At 45.4% G+C, this 25,680-nt stretch overlaps 2 protein-coding genes across 3 annotated transcripts; one reads left to right on the top strand and one right to left on the bottom strand.

Moving 5' to 3' along the window:
- Nucleotides 1-1,162: 1,162 nt before the first annotated feature.
- rpain (RPA interacting protein) lies at nt 1,163-12,748 on the bottom strand. Of its 2 annotated transcripts, none has more exons than XM_023957899.1 (7): nt 12,569-12,748; nt 12,292-12,483; nt 12,126-12,201; nt 3,194-3,305; nt 1,607-1,670; nt 1,388-1,528; nt 1,163-1,266 (listed from the first exon to the last, which is right to left on the bottom strand). In XM_023957899.1, the coding sequence occupies exons 1-7, from the start codon at nt 12,629-12,631 to the stop codon at nt 1,237-1,239; spliced, it is 678 nt and encodes a 225-aa protein (XP_023813667.1). In that variant the 5' UTR covers nt 12,632-12,748; the 3' UTR covers nt 1,163-1,236. The 2 variants fall into 2 exon arrangements, with proteins under 2 accessions (XP_023813667.1, XP_023813668.1); XM_023957900.1 differs by having other exon boundaries at nt 12,126-12,198.
- Nucleotides 12,749-18,250: 5,502 nt separating this feature from the next.
- On the top strand, nt 18,251-24,858 carry LOC101174571 (cyclin-dependent kinase 5 activator 1). Its single transcript, XM_004086422.4, has 3 exons — nt 18,251-18,779; nt 20,203-20,804; nt 20,888-24,858. Exons 2-3 carry the CDS (start codon nt 20,292-20,294, stop codon nt 21,377-21,379), a joined length of 1,005 nt encoding a protein of 334 aa, XP_004086470.1. The 5' UTR covers nt 18,251-18,779; nt 20,203-20,291; the 3' UTR covers nt 21,380-24,858.
- The last annotated feature ends 822 nt before the right edge of the window (nt 24,859-25,680 follow it).

Raw genomic sequence — 25,680 nt, 5'->3', positions numbered from 1 at the left:
AACATATCTTATCACAACTATGCAGATGATACTCAGATCTATGTGTCACTGACAACAGGTGAATATGGGCCGGTGGATTCACTCAGCCACTGCCTCCAACAGATCAGCGCGTGAATGCAGAACAACTTTCTCCAGCTAAACTCAAACAAGATCGAAGTTATTATTTTTGGCCCACAGAAATAAAGAGAAAGTGTCAGCAGCTACCTTAATTCTCTGTCTATTAAACCCTCAAATCAAGTCAGAAATCTAGGGGTAATCATGGACTCTGACCTGAACTTTAACAGCCATATCAAGTCAGTAACATCAGCGGCATTTTATCATCTGAAAAACATTGCCAAAATCAAAAACATAGTGTCAAAGCCAGACCTGGAGATACTTATTCATGCATTTGTCTCCAGCAGGTTAGACTACTGTAACGGCCTGCTCACCGGCCTCTCCAAACGAGCTGTAAAACAGCTTCAGTACATCCAGAATGCTGCTGCTGGAGTCCTGACCAGAACCAGGAAGTATGATCACATTAGTCCTGTGCTCAGGTCTCTGCACTGGCTCCCTGTACCTCAAAGAATAGACTTCAAAGCAGCTCTGCTTGTGTACAAGTCTCTCCATGGCCGAGCACCAAAGTACATCTCTGACATGTTAGTGCCATATGAACCATCTCGTACTCTGAGGACCTCAGGGGCCGGCCTCCTGTTGATTCCCAGAGTCAGAACTAAACAAGGGGAATCAGCGTTTCAATATTCTGCAGCTAAAATCTGGAACAGCCTCCCTGAAGTCGTAAGACAGGCCTCTTCTGTGTTCATGTTCAAATCTAGACTTAAAACATTTCTGTTTGTATATGACTGAAAGGTCCTATCTGCACTTTTCTTTCCTTTCCTTCCTTTATTTTTAAATCAATTTTCAAATTATTTCTTTTCTTTTAAAGTAAATTTTATGTTGATTATTTCTATGATGTATTGTGACTTTAATGCATTTTTCTGTTTTGTGAAGCACCTTGAATTACTTTGTGTACGAATTGTGCTACACAAATAAACTTGCCTTGCCTTGCCTTAAGGCGTTTTTGAGAGGAACACTTTTATAGTTATAGATCTAAAAGTCACACTTGGGGTCAAGCAAGATATGATTAGCAGCAGCAGCTCCTCTAAGGACTGCACAAACATCATAGTAATATAATAAAATAATCTTTTATTGCACATAAACTACAAAAACTAAATCCTACGAATGACACTCATTATGGATTCACAGGACAACAGACAGGTAATCACAAACCTGGAAAAAAAAGAAAATGTTGATTAGCTTCAATTATTCCCATCTAAAGAAAAAAGCCTTTTGCAAATAAAAGTTCAGTTAAAGCTGATATCTGACAAAAGGAAATCTTCAGTAAACGTACCTGGCAGCTTATCATCAGATTAGAGGAAGCCTCAGAGTCGGCGGTGACGGAGAAAACAGGCGTGTACAGACACTCTTCCATGTGTTCTGACACCCGGACCTCCAGAAGGTGCTGGAGACCCTCCAGAGTAATGCTGTGTTTCTGTGGGCGACACCAAGCGTTGTTCTCCTTCAGCATCGTGCACAGTGAACAGAACGTCAGAAAGTGGTAGAAACAAACCTCAGTGCTGATGTAAAGTCCACACTGACAGGAGATACAGGCGCTGCTGCTGCTCAGGTTGTTCCTACAAACAGACAAGCAGGCTCACTTTGGTGAATGTTTTCTATCCGTTTCATTTCTGTACAAGCAGGAAACAGCCTGGTAACAGCAAAGGCCTTTGCAAAGGCACATTACGTTTTTAACCAAACCCCCGTGTTGCAGAGCATGTTTCCAAACCCTGGTCTTAGGGAACAAGGTCCTGTATTTTTTCAATCCCGACGACCCGAGTTTGGAAACAGGTTTAGAGCCATAGAAGAATTTGAAGAAAGCAACTGAAACCTGCTGAAACCAAGTTCAGCCTTTTCACGATTTAGAATAGAAAACTGTGAAGTCAGAGTCGGCTCTATAATTCATGTTGGGAAATGGGGTAGGTCCAAGGACAGAACCCTGTGAGACGCCTGTAGTGACACAAGAGGCTGAAGGAGGATTGGCTCTGATTTGACACATTGGGCTCCTCCAGTCAGATAGCTGCAGAAGCAAGAAGAGATTCTTTTGAAGCATCAATGCTAACAGGCCTATTGATGATGTGTGATTAGCAAACCAAGAGGTTCTGTTGTTAACCTGCGGTTCTCTGTTACTACGAGTCTAAGGCAGATCACAGGCAGGGCAATGTCCCAAACGTACAGTAGGTACACCAAGCCAACTGTAGGTAGGTGTTTAGAAAAACATGTCTGCATGAATGCATGCATCACGTGTTCTTAGAAAGCCTATCAGCAGATGCATCTGTTCTGTGCCAAAATCCACACAGCTGTAGACCGGAGTCCTCTTTAGACCGGAGTCTCCGAGTCTTGGTCCAGGACTGAGAACCCAGCAAATCCACACCTCAATGAAGTTTACCAGTTGATAAAGTCCTTCCTTCCTGTTCAAATCCTTTGAAGGCAGCAGTACACTTCTTTTCTCATTATTTTGATGTTTGTTTTGTTTTCAACTTGTTTTTGACAGACATGGACTCTTCTTTTACACCTAATGGGTGCAGTAGGGTGGCTGCTGCTGCTGCTGCTCTCATCACATCTGGGTCTGAAGTGGCCTCAGGTACATTGTTTACACGATCAGCTGTTGTGTCAGAGATGTGACTGTGACAGAAGGAGTTTTACGACGGCAGGCATCGCTGCATTTGGCCTCCTCTTCAGAGTTTCTGGGGTGTGGACGCGCCCACAGGAGCAGGATCCACAAACCGCTCCGTCCTGGGATGTCCCCCAGAGTCTGACCGTGGTGCCAAGAGGAGGACGTTCCGGAAAATGGAACCCATCACCAACAATCCTCTGCATGAGACCGTGGGGACAACAGACCTTTCCTCCTGCCAGATATTAGACTCCTTAACAGAAACTGGACGGTTTCTAAGTGTATTTAGTGTTGATTATCATTTCTCTGCTGTTTTTCATAGAGCTATGCTGTCATTTCCTTTTGGCGGCTTCTCTTCTACTGTTGGATTCAACTGTTTTTGAAAACGAGAAGTTTGGTTTGGGGATGTTATAAACCATGAAAGCTTAAAATTAAAGTGGATAAGGCCGTCTTTGACATGATGTCATACGTGTAACTGTAACTTACATGCCACACACGGGACAAATGATCTGCACCTCCTCTCTCCCCTCCACCACAGAGGAAATGTACTGCAGCTCAAACTGCAGGTTCCTCTCGTACTCCTCCACCAGAGACTTCTCTGGGGACAGAAGGAGGACATCAGATGACACGGTATAGCCATGTTCACACGTGACACATCCATGTTCACACATGACATCCATGTTCACACATCCATGTTCACACATGACATCCATGTTCGCACATGACATCCATGTTCGCACATGACATCCATGTTCGCACATGACATCCATGTTCGCACATCCATGTTCGCACATGACATCCATGTTCACACATGACATCCATGTTCACACATCCATGTTCACACATGACATCCATGTTCACACATCCATGTTTGCACATGACATCCATGTTCACACATCCATGTTCGCACATGACATCCATGTTCACACATCCATGTTCGCACATCAATGTTCGCACATGACATCCATGTTCAGACATGACATCCATGTTCACACATCCATGTTCGCACATGACATCCATGTTCACACATGACATCCATGTTCACACATCCATGTTCACACATGACATCCATCTTCACACATCCATGTTCGCACATCCATGTTCACACATCCATTTTCACACATCCATGTTCGCACATGAAATCCATGTTCACACATGACATCCATGTTCGCACATCCCTGTTCACACATGACATCCATGTTCACACATGACATCCATGTTCACACATCCATGTTCGCACATCCATGTTCGCACATCCATGTTCGCACATCCATGTTCACACATCCATGTTCACACATCCATGTTCACACATGACTTCCATGTTCACACATCCATGTTCACACATCCATGTTCACACATGACATCCATGTTCACACATCCATGTTCGCACATCCATGTTCACACATCCATGTTCGCACATGACATCCATGTTCGCACATGACATCCATGTTCGCACATCCATGTTCACACATCCATGTTCGCACATGACATCCATGTTCACACATCCATGTTCGCACATGACATCCATGTTCACACATCCATGTTCACACATGACATCCATGTTCACACATCCATGTCCACACATGACATCCATCTTCACACATGACATCCATCTTCACACATCCATGTTCGAACATCCATGTTCACACATGACATCCATGTTCACACATGACATCCATGTTCACACATGACATCCATGTTCACACATCCATGTTCACACATGACATCCATGTTCACACATCCATGTTCACACATGACATCCATTTTCACACATGACATCCATGTTCGCACATCCATGTTCGCACATCCATGTTCACACATCCATGTTCACACATGACATCCATGTTCATACATCCATGTTCGCACATGACATCCATGTTCACACATCCATGTTCACACATCCATGTTCGCACATGACATCCATGTTCACACATCCATGTTCACACATGACATCCATGTTCACACATCCATGTTCACACATGACATCCATGTTCACACATGACATCCATGTTCACACATGGCACCCATGTTCACACATCCATGTTCACACATGACATCCATGTTCACACATCCATGTTCGCACATGACATCCATGTTCACACATCCATGTTCACACATCCATGTTCGCACATGACATCCATGTTCACACATCCATGTTCACACATGACATCCATGTTCGCACATGACATCCATGTTCGCACCACCATGTTCACACATGACATCCATGTTCAAACATCCATGTTCACACATCCATGTTCGCACATCCATGTTCACACATGACATCCATGTTCACACATCCATGTTCGCACATCCATGTTCACACATGACATCCATGTTCACACATCCATGTTCGCACATGACACCCATGTTCACACATCCATGTTCACACATCCATGTTCACACATCCATGTTCACACATGACATCCATGTTCACACATCCATGTTCGCACATGACATCCATGTTCACACATCCATGTTCACACATCCATGTTCGCACATGACATCCATGTTCACACATCCATGTTCACACATGACATCCATGTTCGCACATGACATCCATGTTCGCACATGACATCCATGTTCGCACCACCATGTTCACACATGACATCCATGTTCAAACATCCATGTTCACACATCCATGTTCGCACATCCATGTTCGCACATGACATCCATGTTCACACATCCATGTTCACACATCCATGTTCACACATGACATCCATGTTCACACATGACATCCATGTTCACACATCCATGTTCACACATGACATCCATGTTCACACATCCATGTTCGCACATGACATCCATGTTCACACATCCATGTTCACACATGACATCCATGTTCACACATGACATCCATGTTCACACATGACATCCATGTTCGCACATCCATGTTCGCACATCCATGTTCACACATCCATGTTCACACATGACATCCATGTTCACACATGACATCCATGTTCGCACATGACATCCATGTTCACACATCCATGTTCACACATGACATCCATGTTCACACATGACATCCATGTTCACACATCCATGTTCACACGTGACATCCATCTTCACACATCCATGTTCGCACATCCATGTTCACACATCCATTTTCACACATCCATGTTCGCACATGACATCCATGTTCGCACATGACATCCATGTTCACACATGACATCCATGTTCGCACATCCATGTTCACACATGACATCCATGTTCACACATGACATCCATGTTCACATATCCATGTTCACACATCCATGTTCGCACATCCATGTTCGAACATCCATGTTCGCACATCCATGTTCGCACATCCATGTTCACACATCCATGTTCACACATCCATGTTCACACATCCATGTTCACACATGACTTCCATGTTCACACATCCATGTTCACACATCCATGTTCACACATGACATCCATGTTCACACATCCATGTTCGCACATCCATGTTCACACATCCATGTTCACACATGACATCCATGTTCGCACATGACATCAATGTTCGCACATCCATGTTCACACATCCATGTTCGCACATGACATCCATGTTCGCACATGACATCCATGTTCACACATCCATATTCACACATGACATCCATGTTCACACATCCATGTTCACACATCCATGTCCACACATGACATCCATCTTCACACATGACATCCATCTTCACACATCCATGTTCGAACATCCATGTTCACACATGACATCCATGTTCACACATGACATCCATGTTCACACATGACATCCATGTTCACACATCCATGTTCACACATGACATCCATGTTCACACATGACATCCATGTTCACACATGGCACCCATGTTCACACATCCATGTTCACACATCCATGTTCACACATCCATGTTCACACATCCATGTTCACACATCCATGTTCGCACATGACATCCATGTTCACACATCCATGTTCACACATCCATGTTCGCACATGACATCCATGTTCACACATCCATGTTCACACATGACATCCATGTTCAAACATGACATCCATGTTCACACATCCATGTTCACACATGACATCCATGTTCGCACATGACATCCATGTTCGCACATGACATCCATGTTCGCACCACCATGTTCACACATGACATCCATGTTCAAACATCCATGTTCACACATCCATGTTCGCACATCCATGTTTGCACATGACATCCATGTTCACACATGACATCCATGTTCACACATCCATGTTCACACATCCATGTTCACACATGACATCCATGTTCACACATGACATCCATGTTCACACATCCATGTTCGCACATGACATCCATGTTCACACATCCATGTTCGCACATGACATCCATGTTCACACATCCATGTTCGCACATGACATCCATGTTCACACATCCATGTTCACACATGACATCCATGTTCACACATGACATCCATGTTCAAACATCCATGTTCACACATCCATGTTCGCACATCCATGTTTGCACATGACATCCATGTTCACACATGACATCCATGTTCACACATCCATGTTCACACATCCATGTTCACAAATGACATCCATGTTCGCACATCCATGTTCGCACATCCATGTTCGCACATCCATGTTCGCACATCCATGTTCGCACATCCATGTTCACACATCCATGTTCACACATCCATGTTCGCACATGACATCCATGTTCACACATCCATGTTCGCACATGACATCCATGTTCACACATGACATCCATGTTCACACATGACATCCATGTTCACACATCCATGTTCGCACATGACATCCATGTTCACACATCCATGTTCACACTTGACATCCATCTTCACACATGACATCCATGTTGGCACATGACATCCATGTTCGCACATGACATCCATGTTCGCACATGACATCCATGTTCGCACATGACATCCATGTTCACACATCCATGTTCACACGTGACATCCATCTTCACACGTGACATCCATCTTCACACATGACATCCATGTTCGCACATGACATCCATGTTCGCACATGACATCCATGTTCGCACATGACATCCATGTTCGCACATGACATCCATGTTCGCACATCCATGTTCGCACAGCCATGTACGCACATCCATGTTCGCACATCCATGTTCACACATACCATCCATGTTCGCACATCCATGTTCGCACATCCATGTTCACACATCCATGTTCACACATGACATCCATGTTCGCACATCCATGTTCGCACATCCACGTTCGCACATCCACGTTCGAACATCCACGTTCGAACATCCACGTTCGAACATCCACGTTCGAACATCCACGTTCGAACATCCACGTTCGAACATCCACGTTCGCACATCCACGTTCACACATCCATGTTCGCACATCCATGTTCACACATGACATCCATGTTCACACATGACATCCATGTTCACACATCCATGTTCACACGTGACATCCATCTTCACACATGACATCCATGTTCACACATCCATGTTCACACATCCATGTTCGCACATCCATGTTCGCACATCCATGTTCGCACATCCATGTTCACACATCCATGTTCACACATCCATGTTCACACATCCATGTTCACACATCCATGTTCACACATGACATCCATGTTCACACATCCATGTTCGCACATGACATCCATGTTCACACATGACATCCATGTTCACACATGACATCCATGTTCACACATGACATCCATGTTCACACATGACATCCATGTTCACACATGACATCCATGTTCACACATAACATCCATGTTCACACATCCATGTTCGCACATGACATCCATGTTCACACATCCATGTTCGCACATGACATCCATGTTCGCACATCCATGTTCGCACATCCATGTTCACACATCCATGTTCACACATCCATGTTCACACATCCATGTTCACACATGACATCCATGTTCACACATGAAATCCATGTTCACACATGACACCCATGTTCACACATCCATGTTCACACATGACATCCATGTTCGCACATGACATCCATGTTCGCACCACCATGTTCACACATGATATCCATGTTCGCACCACCATGTTCACACATGATATCCATGTTCGCACCACCATGTTCACACATGATATCCATGTTCGCACCACCATGTTCACACATGATATCCATGTTCGCACCACCATGTTCACACATGACATCCATGTTCACACATCCATATTCACACATCCATGTTCACACATCCATGTTCACACATGACATCCATGTTCACACATGACATCCATGTTCGCACATGACATCCATGTTCGCACATCCATGTTCGCACATCCATGTTCGCACATCCATGTTCACACATGACATCCATGTTCACACATCCATGTTCACACTTGACATCCATCTTCACACATGACATCCATGTTGGCACATGACATCCATGTTCGCACATGACATCCATGTTCGCACATGACATCCATGTTCGCACATGACATCCATGTTCACACATCCATGTTCACACGTGACATCCATCTTCACACGTGACATCCATCTTCACACATGACATCCATGTTCGCACATGACATCCATGTTCGCACATGACATCCATGTTCGCACATGACATCCATGTTCGCACATGACATCCATGTTCGCACATGACATCCATGTTCGCACATGACATCCATGTTCGCACATCCATGTTCGCACATCCATGTTCGCACATCCATGTTCGCACAGCCATGTACGCACATCCATGTTCGCACATCCATGTTCACACATAACATCCATGTTCGCACATCCATGTTCGCACATCCATGTTCACACATCCATGTTCACACATGACATCCATGTTCACACATCCATGTTCGCACATCCATGTTCGCACATCCACGTTCGCACATCCACGTTCGAACATCCACGTTCGAACATCCACGTTCGAACATCCACGTTCGAACATCCACGTTCGAACATCCACGTTCGAACATCCATGTTCGCACATCCATGTTCACACATCCATGTTCGCACATCCATGTTCACACATGACATCCATGTTCACACATGACATCCATGTTCACACATCCATGTTCACACGTGACATCCATCTTCACACATGACATCCATGTTCACACATCCATGTTCACACATCCATGTTCGCACATCCATGTTCGCACATCCATGTTCGCACATCCATGTTCACACATCCATGTTCACACATCCATGTTCACACATCCATGTTCACACATGACATCCATGTTCACACATGAAATCCATGTTCACACATGACACCCATGTTCACACATCCATGTTCACACATGACATCCATGTTCGCACATGACATCCATGTTCGCACCACCATGTTCACACATGATATCCATGTTCGCACCACCATGTTCACACATGATATCCATGTTCGCACCACCATGTTCACACATGACATCCATGTTCACACATCCATATTCACACATCCATGTTCACACATCCATGTTCACACATGACATCCATGTTCACACATGACATCCATGTTCGCACATGACATCCATGTTCGCACATCCATGTTCGCACATCCATGTTCGCACATCCATGTTCACACATGACATCCATGTTCACACATGACATCCATGTTCACACATCCATGTTCGCACATGACATCCATGTTCACACATCCATGTTCACACTTGACATCCATCTTCACACATGACATCCATGTTGGCACATGACATCCATGTTCGCACATGACATCCATGTTCGCACATGACATCCATGTTCGCACATGACATCCATGTTCACACATCCATGTTCACACGTGACATCCATCTTCACACGTGACATCCATCTTCACACATGACATCCATGTTCGCACATGACATCCATGTTCGCACATGACATCCATGTTCGCACATGACATCCATGTTCGCACATGACATCCATGTTCGCACATGACATCCATGTTCGCACATCCATGTTCGCACATCCATGTTCGCACAGCCATGTACGCACATCCATGTTCGCACATCCATGTTCACACATAACATCCATGTTCGCACATCCATGTTCGCACATCCATGTTCGCACATCCATGTTCACACATCCATGTTCACACATGACATCCATGTTCACACATCCATGTTCGCACATCCATGTTCGCACATCCACGTTCGCACATCCACGTTCGAACATCCACGTTCGAACATCCACGTTCGAACATCCACGTTCGAACATCCATGTTCGCACATCCATGTTCACACATCCATGTTCGCACATCCATGTTCACACATGACATCCATGTTCACACATGACATCCATGTTCACACATCCATGTTCACACGTGACATCCATCTTCACACATGACATCCATGTTCACACATCCATGTTCACACATCCATGTTCGCACATCCATGTTCGCACATCCATGTTCGCACATCCATGTTCACACATCCATGTTCACACATCCATGTTCACACATCCATGTTCACACATGACATCCATGTTCGCACATGACATCCATGTTCGCACCACCATGTTCACACATGATATCCATGTTCGCACCACCATGTTCACACATGATATCCATGTTCGCACCACCATGTTCACACATGACATCCATGTTCACACATCCATGTTCACACATCCATGTTCACACATCCATGTTCACACATGACATCCATGTTCACACATGACATCCATGTTCGCACATGACATCCATGTTCGCACATCCATGTTCGCACATCCATGTTCGCACATCCATGTTCACACATGACATCCATGTTCACACATGACATCCATGTTCACACATCCATGTTCGCACATGACATCCATGTTCACACATCCATGTTCACACTTGACATCCATCTTCACACATGACATCCATGTTGGCACATGACATCCATGTTGGCACATGACATCCATGTTCGCACATGACATCCATGTTCGCACATGACATCCATGTTCACACATCCATGTTCACACGTGACATCCATCTTCACACGTGACATCCATCTTCACACCACCATGTTCACACATGATATCCATGTTCGCACCACCATGTTCACACATGATATCCATGTTCGCACCACCATGTTCACACATGACATCCATGTTCACACATCCATGTTCACACATCCATGTTCACACATCCATGTTCACACATCCATGTTCACACATGACATCCATGTTCGCACATGACATCCATGTTCGCACATCCATGTTCGCACATCCATGTTCGCACATCCATGTTCACACATGACATCCATGTTCGCACATCCATGTTCACACATGACATCCATGTTCACACATGACATCCATGTTCACACATGACATCCATTTTCACACATCCATGTTCACACATGACATCCATGTTCACACATCCATGTTCACACATGACATCCATGTTCACACATGACATCCATGTTCACACATGACATCCATGTTCACACATGACATCCATGTTCACACATGACATCCATGTTTACACATCCACAGAGGCCATCCGTTCTCCAAGCTGCACCTTTAGACAGCAGCTCCTGTTGGATTTCTTCCAGCACCGCCAGTTCATCCCAGTCCGTCATTATTCCGGACATCTGCTTCAAGATCAACAGAACCGAACGAACTTCCTATTTAAAACTGTTGAAATCAAAGATGCACGCTGAGAACCGACAGATCAGTGACCTTACCTCTGTAAAGCCCTGTGGCCCCCAGAGAGAAGGAAGCCTCCGGTCCTCTGCCTGCAGGGCGCTCCACTCCTCCTCCATCACCTCCTGCACGATGGCGGAGCTCCCGGGGGGGCTCTCCCTGTTGTTTCCGCCCACCAGTCGGTACCTCTCCAGCAACCGGGCCCGGTTGTTTTTCAGCCTGTCCAGGCAGCGCTGAAGGACCGGGGGAGGGGGAACAAGCGCGTTAGCCCCGCGTGCTAGCTCCCGGCTAACGCGCGCGGCTGCTTTCCTCACTCACCTGGCGGTACGTTTCCTTCCATGGGGGAGTTGTCCCTTTATACAACGAACGGTGTCGGTCCATTAGTCCGGTTTACAGGAAACCATTTGAGTACAGAACTGAGAAGCTCATGACGCATGCTAGAACGCATGTCCAGTTCTGGTTAAAAAAACACACTCCCGGAAGCTGACCAATCGCGCTGCATGATGGGGTATGTAGTCACGTCATCAGCAACAGCTTTCCTGTGTTGTTCAATTGTGAGCAGCCAACGTTTGTGACTCGCTGTTTTTTTGTTCCAAACCTTTTTACCTTCAAAGATCCGGATCTAAAACGGACCTCAAACATTTGTGGGTCTGAGTTTCTGTGAGGGAATTTCCTGAACATCACTTTTCCCGCCTCAAACACCTTGGCCTTTATTTAATAAAATAAAATATGAACAATTACAATAATAGATACAAAAATAAGAACTGAAGGGATTCAATAAATTAAATAAATGTAAAAACAACAACAAGATACAACAGGATATACAAAGCCTAAAAACAGTTTTATGAATACATAAATTCTTCTCTCCTCCAAGCTGGGGTCCTCTACCAGAGGCCTGGGAGCTTGAGGGTCCTGCAGTATCTTAGCTGTTCCTGTTCTTTTCTGGACTGAGAGGTCTGAGGTCTTTCCAGGTATCTGTTGTAGCCACTCCTCCAGCTTGGGGGTTACTGCCCCCAGTGCTCCAATTACCACAGCCACCACTGTCACCTTCACTTTCCAGGCTTTCTCCAGTTCTTCTCTGAGTCCCTGGTATTTCTCCAGTTTCTCATGTTCCTTCTTCCTGATGTTCCCATCGCTTGGTACTGCCACATCCACCACAACGGCTTTCCTCTGTTCTTTATCCACCACTACAATGTCTGGTTGGTTCTCCATCACCATCCTATCAGTCTGGATCTGGAAGTCCCACAGGATCTTTGGCCTCTCATTCTCTACCACCTTCAGAGGTGTTTCCCATTTTGACCTTGGGGTTTCCAGTCCATATTCTGCACACATGTTCCTGTATATTATTCCAGCCACTTGATTGTGGCGCTCCATGTATGCTTTACCTGCCAGCATCTTCCACGCTGCAATTATGTGCTGGATTGTTACAGGCGCCTCTTTTTAACCTGACAAATGTGTGATTAAGTCAGTGTTCAAAACATGTTAGCATCTGATGCTGAAATTAACAAGCTTTAAATAAACGTACAGTAATATTAAGATCCATTTTGTTATTATCCGTCTAAAAACCTGCTCTCTGAGCACCAGCACCCCCCAATCCACAGAAACAAGTGGGTTTTGACATTGTGACATCACAAAGTGAGGAACAGCCCCTTCCAGGAAGAGTCTGGTCTGCCAACAACGCCCCCAGGCTGACAGACACACCCACTTTCTCCGTGGAGCTAGCGGTGATGGGCTGAACACTTTCTTTTTTATGAACAATCTGCACATTCATCTAGGTTGGATCAACATCATGAAATGGGCGGAACTCACACGGAGCGAAAGGCGGAGCCTCAAAGATCCAGTTATGCTACTTAATAAAAAGAGCTGGGAAAAAAAACTAATGTTTAATCTAAAAGTAGTTCTTTTGTGTGCCAAAGGTCATATATTATTATGTATATATTAAAAAAATAATGCAATGTGATTTCCAGATGTTTTTAGATCAGTGCTGTGAGGTTAATGGCTGGTGAGGCACTGACGTCATCAGTCAGATTTACAAACATGAACCATACTGAGTAACTTATTCACCATTTGATTGACAACAGTTAACGTGTTTTGTTTAAAATATCATTTCAACATGTTTTTTTTCATACACAAACTGCAGCATAGAAAAAAGCACAAACGTTATTATCATCTTACCTTTACTTGTAAATAAAGTCCATACGCCGCTCCTTCTGAAGAAAATGACTTGCCGCTTGCTATCACTTATTCTATTATTTTTTAGCGTCATAATCTCAGGGCTCACCGGCGCCCCCTAACATGAGGCACGAGAACTGCTGGCCTCACCCAGCGGCTTTTTCGCCGGCGTTAGGCGCTCAGCACAAGAAACACGTCCCCCACATACAGTTATTTATAAAAACAAACACTGTACATCATATACATCTGCTAAATTATGTAAACTCAGCTCATATAGTACAAGTGATTGAACCGACATACAGAGAGACAGCAGTTCCGTCTGACTGCATAGGTATTGCGCAATCCAAGGTGAGGCTCAGCGGGCTGGTGCCTCATCACACGTCACTTCTTAGTATCTGAACGGCAAATGCGGAAATTCAGCGATTTTGAAAAGAAAAAACACCCAAAAATGGTACATTTAAATGGAAAATGACTGCAAAGCACAAATTACTGATTAAATATAATTGAATTTATTTTTTCTCTTTTCTTCCCATAATGACAGGTGAGGCACCTGCCTCTCCTGACTGCACGTCACTGTTTTAGATGTCTCTCTCAGTAGACATGCGCCTAACATAAAAATGTCCGACACCTCCATGATTTCTTAGTGGGAGAATTATCAAAAATCCCTGGGGGTTCAGATACTTACTCGCCTCACTGTATGTCCTCCATCATGGGAAAAATTCTACAAGAACACGTTAAACCCCAAAAACCAAATCCAACGAGACTGGGTCTAAAACTGACGATAAGGTGGACCAAGAGTCTTCTGCAGGACCCGGGCTTTGGTCCTGAACAAACAGTTTGTGGTAAAAAGGAGAACTGGGATTTCTACATGTGGATCACCAGCTATTTGCTCTTGCAGTGGCTGCTTGACTCTCAGCATTATGGGATTGGATTGAACAAATGTCACATACCCACGCATAGAAATAGTGGGATGGTAGCTTTAACATCTGTATATTTAGATTTCCAACAGTGGAAAAACCTGAGTTTCTTGGCTGTTGAAGCAATAAAGAAATATGTTCATATTTTGTGAGCTCATTTGTAAAGATGTTTTCATTTGTTTTGCAGGTATTGAGAGGTGATAGTGGTTAAAAGTTCTTCAATGAAAATACATTTAGTCTTTATTGCATTGAGGAGAGCTGGATTTTCTGGAGCTGAGCAAATGCAGCATAAAGTTCACTTTTATGGCAATGTTCTCCAGCACACAGTAAAAGCTGAATTCAAAACACTACATGTGATGAAATGAGATTTATTATATGCCAACATTTCAATTATTCAATAAATAATAACTATTATGAGAAATCTCCAGCAACTTGTTGACTCTCTTTGTAAATATACCCCCACCTGCGTTTTATTCATTCTATCTTCTTTAACCCCTTTTCTCCCTCCCCTTTCTCTTGTACCCCCCCAGTCTGTCACGGGGGGGGGGGGGGGGAGCACCCAGGCACAGAGAGGAGGCAGGAGGTTCCAGGGAAACAGGATCTTTAATAAAGTAAAACTACGGAGCCCCTGTCCTGACATTAAAATACTGAAATATATCTTGTTCCCACGAAATAATTTTTCCATTTCCACGCATTAATTAGTTTGTGCTAACGAAGTAATTCTTTACGCCATAAGTCATTCATGAACACGGATTGCTGCTTCGCCTACCGAACATAGCTCCTAGCTTCATAAACACGGATGTGAGCAATATTTGGATTTACAGCAGATACCTTCACATTTCTGTCTGTGTGTCTCATGACATTGCATTGAAAACACGGAGGATGTTTAGAGATCAGATTTATTTATTTTAAAAAGCTCTAAAGCATCATACTCGTTAGCAGTCACTTCACATCCGAAGGCTAGTAGACTGCATGCTACATATCCCATCATGCATCACGACCAGCCAATCATTTGTCTTGTTGTTACACTACAGTTATAGGGACGCAGTGATTGGTCGAGATGCATTATGGGGAAAACGTGATGCACCATGGGACACATAGCATGTAGCCTACTAGCCTTCAGATGTGAAGTGACTGCTAACAAATATGTTAAGACAAGTCCTGAATATTCTTATTCCTATTCCACCCTAAACTAGAATATCCCATACCGCACCTACCGGCCAGCCAGCTGCCCGAATGCCGGCATGACAAGCTAAAGAGCTGGAGGTGGAGCTAGGAGCTGTGTCCGGAGAATCGCTGCGATTGTTGTGGCAAAGCAGGAAGCCCAGGAATCCTAAATCTTATGATATTTTTCTTACATTCATTGAGACAATAATAAATTGATCGTTCTTGTTTTTCTTTCCTTTCTTGAATGAATGTGGGTCACAGAGACACGGACGTTACCGCTGAAAGCAGCTTTTGCGGCCGGATGGAGACCATATCCGTCTATGAATGACTTATGACGTGAATAATTATTTCGCAAGAATTAATTATTCGAGGGAACGAAATGGTATTTTGTGAGAAATGAATATTATTTTGTGCGAACAACATATCTTTCATTTTTTTAATGTCAGGACACGGGCTCAGTATAAAACAAACGTAACAAAACCAAAATCCACTGCAGCAGGCAGGCAAACTAGAAACACAAGAAGTACAAGACACAGGAACTCGGGATACATCAACTTATGGAGCAGCCCAGGAGGAAGGGAAAGACAGGACTCAAATACATTCACAACAGACGAGACACAGCTGGAAACAATGAGCGCAGATGGGGACCAAAAGTAAAACTCGAAACCACAACATAACAGGAAACCTTTCAAAATAAAACAGGAAACGACAGAAACAAAAGACAACTAGAACACAAAAGTAAGGAAACTAAAACTGTGACACCGTCTCTAAATTCCCACTCTCCTCTCCTTTTATTCTGTCTGGTCCAACAAGAAATGTATAAAAGTAGAATTATTCTACATAAAGTTTAGCCTCAAATACAAAAAGGGTTTATCCAAATATACACCTCGTGTGTCAAAAGATTCATAACTCCTAATGTAACAGAAACATCTGTCCAAGACAAGAGGCCTTCTGCTCTGATCTGTGGGCTCAGCTGGACAGGAAACGTTTACAGAAACACACACACACAATGACATACACACACAACATTATACACACACAACAACATACACACACCAAATAAAGCACACACACAATGAAACACAAACACACAACAAGACACAAAGACACACACAACAACAGACACACACCAACCAACACACACACAACGACACACAAAGACACACACAACAACATACACATACCAACCAACACACACACACACAACGCCACACAAAGACACACACAACAACATACACACACCAGCACACACACACACACACAACAACATACACACACCAACCAACACACACAATGACACACACACACACACAACTACACACACACACACAACAACATACACACTACAACATACACATACACACCAGCACACACACACACACACACCAACTCACACACAGCAACACACACACACACACACATCAACGCACACACACGACAACATACACGTACACCAACCAACACACACACACACAACGACACACACACACACCACACACACACCTCAGATAGTTTTTTCAGACTATCTGAGGTGTTTAGAGGCTGATGACGATGGTCAGACATGTGTTGCTCAGAGATCAACAGATTATTCCGCCTCTGTGTCGGGGGGGGGGGGGGGGGGGGGGGCTTTTCTTGCAAACTGCACTGCGCCGCTTCTGGGCTGCTTCAGCACCACGGACAGAGCTCCGCGATAGGGCGGGCTCACTGCGACGGGGAGGGCTCCCAGCATCAGCACCCGCACACCAGCCAATGGCAGCGCGGGATTCTCTCCCGCATCCAACCCGAATAACTGCAGATGCCCGCATCGGAGCAGAGCCGTTCCCTCTTTCCGCCGCTGAGCGACCAAGCCTCCGTCTATTTTTGGAATTCTGCGCGCTTTTCTCGGAACTCGGTTTCTGGACCGATGTCCGCCGGACTGTTCCACTTGAGTCGGTAATGAGCGTCGTGGCGGGGCTCCAGCGGCAGCGGTCGTCCTGATCTCATTTCTCAATGGAAGACATTTTTCCCCTTCTCCGAGCGCAGGAGCGAAGCCCACACCCGCACGCGTTCCCCCCACCGCGCTCCCTGTGTGCGGGGCTGAAGGAAGCGCTGAAGGAGGGAGAAGACAGACCCGCGCGTCTATGACGCACCGCGGGACTCTGGAGGAACGGATTTTTACGCACAGGAGGTTGCAGTAACGCCGACGAGCGGAGTCCACATTTTCAGCACCTTTCATGCAGCGAGAGGAGGTGGTGGTTGGAATGCGGGATCTGATATGAGAGCACGTTCAGAAGGTGGGAGAGCTCTGCACCACGCATACCTGCTCACCGAGAAGCCATAACGTGGAACATAAACACCACGAATTCTTATTTCAATGATCCCAAACATGAAGGACTGTGAGGATGGATGCGTTAAAGCTCATCAGCTGATGCTGACTCGTGTTGTTTGGGAGTGAGGGGAGGATCCAAGGCTTCCATTTTGAAACTAAGATGGATGCCTGCGCACACTTCTGTTCTGCCTCTGCGTGCTCCTCTCTGCTCTGCTTTATAACAGAGAGAGATGCTGGCAGGTCAGAAGGAGGAAAGGGAAACTGCATGTCAGACAGCTCATGTGATGGAATTTTTACTGGAATCCTTCTTTTTCTGAGTCTGTTGGAAGAGAAAAACAGTTGGCGTTTTGAAAAACCACTGATGTCCAACCAAATGTCTTACTTGATGATTGTTTTCTAAAATAAAAAAAGTCAATTATTTTATGTTTAATTGAATCTCAGGTCTGAGCTGTCAGCAACCCCCCCCCCCCCCCCATCAGGAAGCCTATCTGCACATTATTGTGAGTTCTGCATCTTTGAAGCCTGTTGGTCTAGACTTTAGTTTTACAAAAAAGAACCCAAGGAAAAGGGGTTTTCCAGATTCTGGAAAGGTTTCAGGAATGGGTGAAAGTGGAGAAAAGAAAGATGGGACAGAAAATACAGATTCAATGAATGAAACGAACAGAAGCAAAACTTAAACGACTTAAAGAATTAAAGCCCCACTTTCATTATTTTCTGATTCATTCATTCATTTTCTTCCGTTGGTTCTCTTTCGGGGTCACGGGGCTGCTGGAGCCTATCCCGGCCACTTATGGGCAAAGGCAGAGGACACCCTGGACAGGTGGCCAGTCTGTTGCAGGGATCATCTTCTGATCTATTTTCAAAATGTTCCCAGTCTTTTCATTAAGATGTTGCAGTTCTGTCCTTTTCTAGCACATAGTTTCTGCAGAGCGGCAGGAGTTCATTAGAAATTCACCCCTGAGTTGTGGGCGGGACTGTTGGCGCAAAGCAACCCCCCCTCCCCTGTCACTTATATCTGAGCTCTCCCACTAGCTCACAGCCCCAACCTGACACTGGTGCAACAGAGGCAGCAGCAGCATCAGATCCATCCATCCATCCGTCAGTTCTGATCCAGATTCCAGCTCAGACCAGGAAAACAGAGACGTTCATGGATCTGTTGGTCTGCAGAAGTTGATGATGACACAAACATCGGTTTAATTCTGTCATCCTGAAGCCCTGATCATGACAGCCCTGTGGCAAGTCACTGGGTTGAGTTTAGAGATGGACCCAATATGAAAGTTGGGCCTTAGGTTCCGATTTAGCCCACTTTGGGTTTGTCTTTCTTTTTAACAGCGTATTTCTCATAAATCATTTTGTGTATTTGCGCTCTGTTTGTTTTCTGTTTTCAGGTTGAGTTTCCTGCAGAGAACATCTGAATCGATCTCTTCTCTCGTTGTGTCTCCCAGTCCTTTCTTTTACCCGACTATTGCAAAGCATTATGGGAACAGTGCTCTCTCTGTCACCAAGCTACCGCAAGGCGGCTCTGTTTGAAGACGGCCCTGCCACTGTCGGTCACTACACAGCCGTTCAGAACAGCAGGAACGCCAAGGATGCTGCTGCGGCGGCCAAGTCGCTCAAACGCCCATCCATCATTAACGCTTTGCCATGGAAACGCATCGTGGCAGTCTCTGCAAAGAGGAAGGGTTCAAAGAAACTTCCATCAGAAGGTGGAGATGGCGGGAAAGGGAGCTCCCCTGAGAGCCCAGCAGCCACTACAACCAACTCTGCCTCAAACAGCTTGAAGCTAAATAAGTCTCAGTCCTGCAATAACCTCTCCTCTTACTCATCCAGCCAAGATTCCTCTGCACCAACAATCACTGCTTCATCCCAGTTACCAACCTCCAAGACCTTGGCAAATGTAGCTGCAGTTGTTGCAAAAAAAAATTCCATCACAGGACCTGGAATCCCGCCGTCCACCACTGCTGGCACTCCCAAACGCGTCATCGTCCAGGTAAGACAGTGGCTTCACACAGACGTGGAAGCAAAGCCCCGATCCTGAATGTGTGTTGTTCTGGATTCTCTCTCTGGACCCAGGCGTCCACCAGCGAGCTGATGCGTAGCCTGGGAGAGTTCCTCTGCCGCCGCTGCTATCGGCTGAAGCGCCTGTCCCCCACTGACCCGGTGCTGTGGCTGCGCAGCGTGGACCGCTCACTTCTCCTGCAGGGCTGGCAGGACCAGGGTTTCATCACGCCGGCCAACGTGGTCTTCCTCTACATGCTGTGCCGAGACGTGGTGACGGCGGAGATGGCGTCTGAGCGCGAGCTGCAGGCGTCACTGCTCACCTGCCTCTACCTGTCCTACTCCTACATGGGCAACGAGATCTCCTACCCCCTGAAGCCCTTCTTGGTGGAAGCAGAGAAGGAGGCCTTCTGGGACCGTTGCCTTGACATCATCAACCGTATGAGTGGCAAGATGCTTCAGATCAACACCGACCCGCACTTCTTCACTCAGGTCTTTGCTGATTTGAAGAATGAGAGCAAACGAGAGGAAGAAAAAACCAAGCTGCTCTTGAGTCTTGACCGATAAGAAGGCGAGGATAGCCCACCAACACATTCGAGTTGAACATTTGTCTGACATCTCTACCGTTTCATAACCAAACAGATTCTATGGTTGTAGCCTACAAGGAAGACTTCTGCCATAAAACAGCATAGAAAACCCTCAAATTGGGAATTGAGGCCCCAAATTCTAATCAAATACCCTTTTTTACATGATCGCCGTGATTTAGTGCAGGTGTGATTGCTGGGGGGGGTCACTGCACCTTCAGCTGTGTTTTGGTGGTACATTCTGATCTGATTACAGCCTAAAAGGCTCCAATCTAGCAGTCTGCAGGAAATAACAGACAGGAAAACAACGGTCACTGCAATTGAAAGCTACCAACAGTGCAGGTTCAGTGTCTTTGGCAGCATGAATCCTTTTCCTTCCCGCCTCTCAGCATGGCTGTCATGAGTACAGATATCCACCCTCCACTCCACGAGGTCACAGGCTCCTCCACACGTGATGGTTTCAGTTTGCTTTCAGGGAGCGAGGACTTCTCATGAAGTGGTCTGAAGAAACACTTCTTAGTTTTCTGAAGACCTTCCTTTCAAAGATTCTTTACTTTGACATCAGTGCATTTTTAATTCATCTTCAGTCCAGTCCAGGCTTTGGACTGGAGTCATGAGTCAGTGTTTCACTCTAACGTGGAAATCTATCCGTTCTTCTTTGTGGAGGAGCTCAAACGTCCTCTGGTTTCAGCACAGCTGAACAGAAGTAACTAGTTCTGCTTTGGCACAGAAAGCTCCTCATAAAGGTTGTTCTCGTAAGGTTCTGTCATCTGACAGCACAGAATTATCCTTCAAATCAGGACTGTTTTCTTTAAAAGAAGAAGGACTGGATAAAAATGAAAGGCAGTTAGCGATCAAAGAAGATCTTTGAAAGGCTTTCATGGACTTTAGATCAGACACATGCGCTGACATGCTGATGTCTTTGCATTTATCTTTCTAACCAGTTTGGTGTCATGATGCCTGAGCGTAGCGTACCTGTGCGTACCGTACGTAGCGTACCTGTGTGAGCAGAAAGCTCCTCTGTCAGAGCAGATGAGCTGTGCTGCTGAGTATCCAAACTACTGTACTTTTGAAAGGAAACTGGTTTTCCCTGGAGAACAGGGAGGTGAGACGGCCTCCGTGAAGGCGGTTACCAGGCCTCCCTTTGATGTTTACACGTGCGGGAAAAACTGACCTACCGACTCATTTGGGACAGTTTTCTCCCTCTGCACCCACATGGTGTATTGGTGCTGACTTATGGAGATTTTCCTGAAAAGGGGAACAAACACAGAAAGGCAGAAAGAGTGAAGGAGTAGCCTGTGGAGCGATGTGATGATCCGTGACGGCGGGGACATGCGGCCCCTCAGCACCATGTGAAGCTTCCACCAGGAGCCCCAAAGACCTCCTTTGCATCCTCCACCTCTTTTTCTGCTTTCCACAGCAAACTGGACAAAGGATAACGTGTCTGGCTTCCCAGTCCGTTCTGACTCCACTGCCCTGACCCAGAATAGACCAGCTGAGCCATATTTGGAGCACCTGATGGTCCGTGCACTCTCTGTTGTAACTCATGCATGTGTGCTTCTGTGGGCTTCTTGGCATGCAGCTTTGTGTTGGGTGTACCACTCCTCATGTTGTGGCAGTGTTCACCATGTTGGACTGCTGGAAGGGGTCAGACTGAGGGACCGGACACCTGTCTGCTAAATGACGTTGGAACTGGGTTTCTCTGGTTCTGAATAACAGAAGAATCCAGAACAAATGGGACATTGTTTGAAAATGTCTTCCCCTAAATGACAGAAAAACTGAACTCCTCCACTTCTCCCTGCGGAGCTTCTTCCCTCTGATGGGGTCAAGTTCAGTCTAACCACAGGCAGCAAATAGTTTGGAATTTTGGGAGATTTTGTGCCATATCTGTGTGAGGACAGACAGACAAACGTGGGGCAGCTCAACACGGACTCAGACAAGAAACAGAAAACAAACTTCCAATTAATTTGTTTTGTTTATTTCTGAAAAACAGTTTCTGAAGGTTTTTCCAACAGACAGGATGTGAAGGGTTAAATCAGACAGAGAGGGATGATGGGACCAGAAACAGCTGAGTTAGACTCATGCCAGGAAGAGAGGAAACCCAAGACTTGACTTTCTGACGGGTTAACCGAGTCACATTAGGATTCTAGAGACGATTCTTGAACAGGATCTGCTTTTTGTCTGATTCTTCTAGAGGATCCTAAAGTGATGCCAAAGGCCAACATTTTCAGGAGAAATCTCACCTCACAAAGACGTCCCTGGTTCAAATCCCAGCAGGCTCCTGTCTGTGTGGAGTTTGCATGATGTCCCTGTGCATGGGGGGTGGGGTTCTTCCCACCGTCCAAAAGCATATTTCAGAGGTTAATTGGGAAATCTAAATTGTCCCTCAGGTGTGTGTGTGGGTGTGTGTGTGTGTGTGTGTGGTTTTGTGTGTGGTTTTGTGTGTGTGTGTGTGTGTGTGTGTGTGTGTGGTTGTGTGGCCCTGCGTCACACTGGAACCCTCTCCAGTGTGTCCCCCGCCTTCAGCAGTAGCTGGGATAGGCTCCAGCAGCCCTGTGACCACAGAAAGCGGACGGAGGGAGAACGTTTGTTGGCTGGAATGTTGTCGTTGTAGAAAAACGGGATTCAAACGTCTTGACTGATGTGGAAGGACTCCAGAATCCAAACTTCATCCTCTCACTCCTCATTTTCTTTACGGATTTCACAACACAACTCTGTGTCTGACATTCGTCTTAAACTGACACAAGATTGCAATTTGCACAGTGTAATTGTGCAAGTTGTGTAAATGCAGACAAATGTGTGTCAAACGTGTAAAGCTAGAACCAAACTAATAAAGTTAACTTTATTTATCCTCATATCTGACAGCTGCAGACCATCGGTTCTTCTGGACAACGTCTGGATCAGATTTAGCCGCCGAGCTTGGGTGTCTGATGGGTCCTTCATGACCCTTTGGACTACAAACCCCCCCTAAACGTCCCCCATAGCCGTCATGCCAGATGCTAGTTTCTTTTGCACGCCGTGGTTTGTTTGCTTTTAGTTTGAAAGACTCATCTTTAGGGTGCATGCTCAGACTGCTGCAAACAGCTGCAGTCAATAAATCAGCAATTCTTCATATATGCAGAAACTATTTTGGATCCCAGAGCTCTGGCCTTTTGGGGGGGAACAGAAAGTGTTGATAAAGGATTGATGAAGTATTCCACGTGTCTAACGGACATGCGTGGGTTGGTCCGACCCGGTCCTGGTTCTGTGCTCATTCTATGTGCTCCGTTCTGCTGCTATGGTGACATTTACAACCATGAACTTGGTTTTATGGCTCATATGTAAATGAAAGTGTGTTCATCTAAAGACTTCTGGTGTTAATGCTGCAAACTGTAACTATTTGGATGTATGATTACGTATGTGAGAAAACAGTATTTGATCATCTGTTCCAGGTACTTTCTATAAAAGTCTTTCTGAGATTCATCCTGGTCTTTGATTTCCATCAAGCAGCTGAATGGAAACGTTTCATGTGTAGAAGCAGCAGCAGCTCAGACATGAAGACAAATCCTCGACATGACTTCATGTTGGAGAAAGGTGACCGACAAAATCTAAGGAGACTTGAAAATGAGACAGAAAAGAAAGAAATTAGTTGAAACTGCTTTATAACAAATATCAACGTTTTCAAAAAAGTTAAAGGAAAAATTTTCTGTTGGAAAATGAAGTTTAAATACGAATATATTTCATGGCTCTCTTCCCACAGTGAGAAGGCCTGGACTCCATCCTAGTTGAGACACGTGTGGACTTTGTATGTTCTCCTCGGACACGTGTGGACTTTGTATGTTCTCCTCGGACAAGTGTGGACTTTGTATGTTCTCCTCGGACACGTGTGGACTTTGTATGTTCTCCTCGGACACGTGTGGACTTTGTATGTTCTCCTCGGACACGTGTGGACTTTGTATGTTCTCCTCGGACACGTGTGGGCTTTGTATGTTCTCCTCGGACAAGTGTGGACTTTGTATGTTCTCCTCGGACACGTGTGGGCTTTGTATGTTCTCCTCGGACACGTGTGGACTTTGTATGTTCTCCTCGGACACGTGTGGGCTTTGTATGTTCTCCTCGGACAAGTGTGGACTTTGTATGTTCTCCTCGGACACGTGTGGGCTTTGTATGTTCTCCTCTGACACGTGTGGACTTTGTATGTTCTCCTCGGACACGTGTGGACTTTGTATGTTCTCCTCGGACACGTGTGGACTTTGTATGTTCTCCTCGGACACGTGTGGGCTTTGTATGTTCTCCTCGGACAAG

This window comes from Oryzias latipes, chromosome 8 (genome assembly GCF_002234675.1).
Source record: "Oryzias latipes chromosome 8, ASM223467v1".
In the NCBI taxonomy this organism is placed as follows: Eukaryota; Metazoa; Chordata; class Actinopteri; order Beloniformes; family Adrianichthyidae; genus Oryzias; species Oryzias latipes.
Note: the sequence above shows the minus strand (reverse complement) of the source record. Positions and strands in the feature narration are given on the sequence as shown.

Excerpts from the sequence above, each read along its gene's own strand:
- rpain (XM_023957899.1), bottom strand. The coding sequence starts at position 12,631 with ATGGACCGACACCGTTCGTTGTATAAAGGGACAACTCCCCCATGGAAG. Across the intron at positions 1,529-1,606 it reads GACTTTACATCAGCACTGAG|AAACACAGCATTACTCTGGA; the intron begins GTTTGTTTCTAC and ends TGTCGCCCACAG. Across the intron at positions 1,267-1,387 it reads ATCTGATGATAAGCTGCCAG|GTTTGTGATTACCTGTCTGT; the intron begins GTACGTTTACTG and ends TTTTTTTTCCAG.
- LOC101174571 (XM_004086422.4), top strand. The coding sequence starts at position 20,292 with ATGGGAACAGTGCTCTCTCTGTCACCAAGCTACCGCAAGGCGGCTCTG. Across the intron at positions 20,805-20,887 it reads CCAAACGCGTCATCGTCCAG|GCGTCCACCAGCGAGCTGAT; the intron begins GTAAGACAGTGG and ends CTCTGGACCCAG.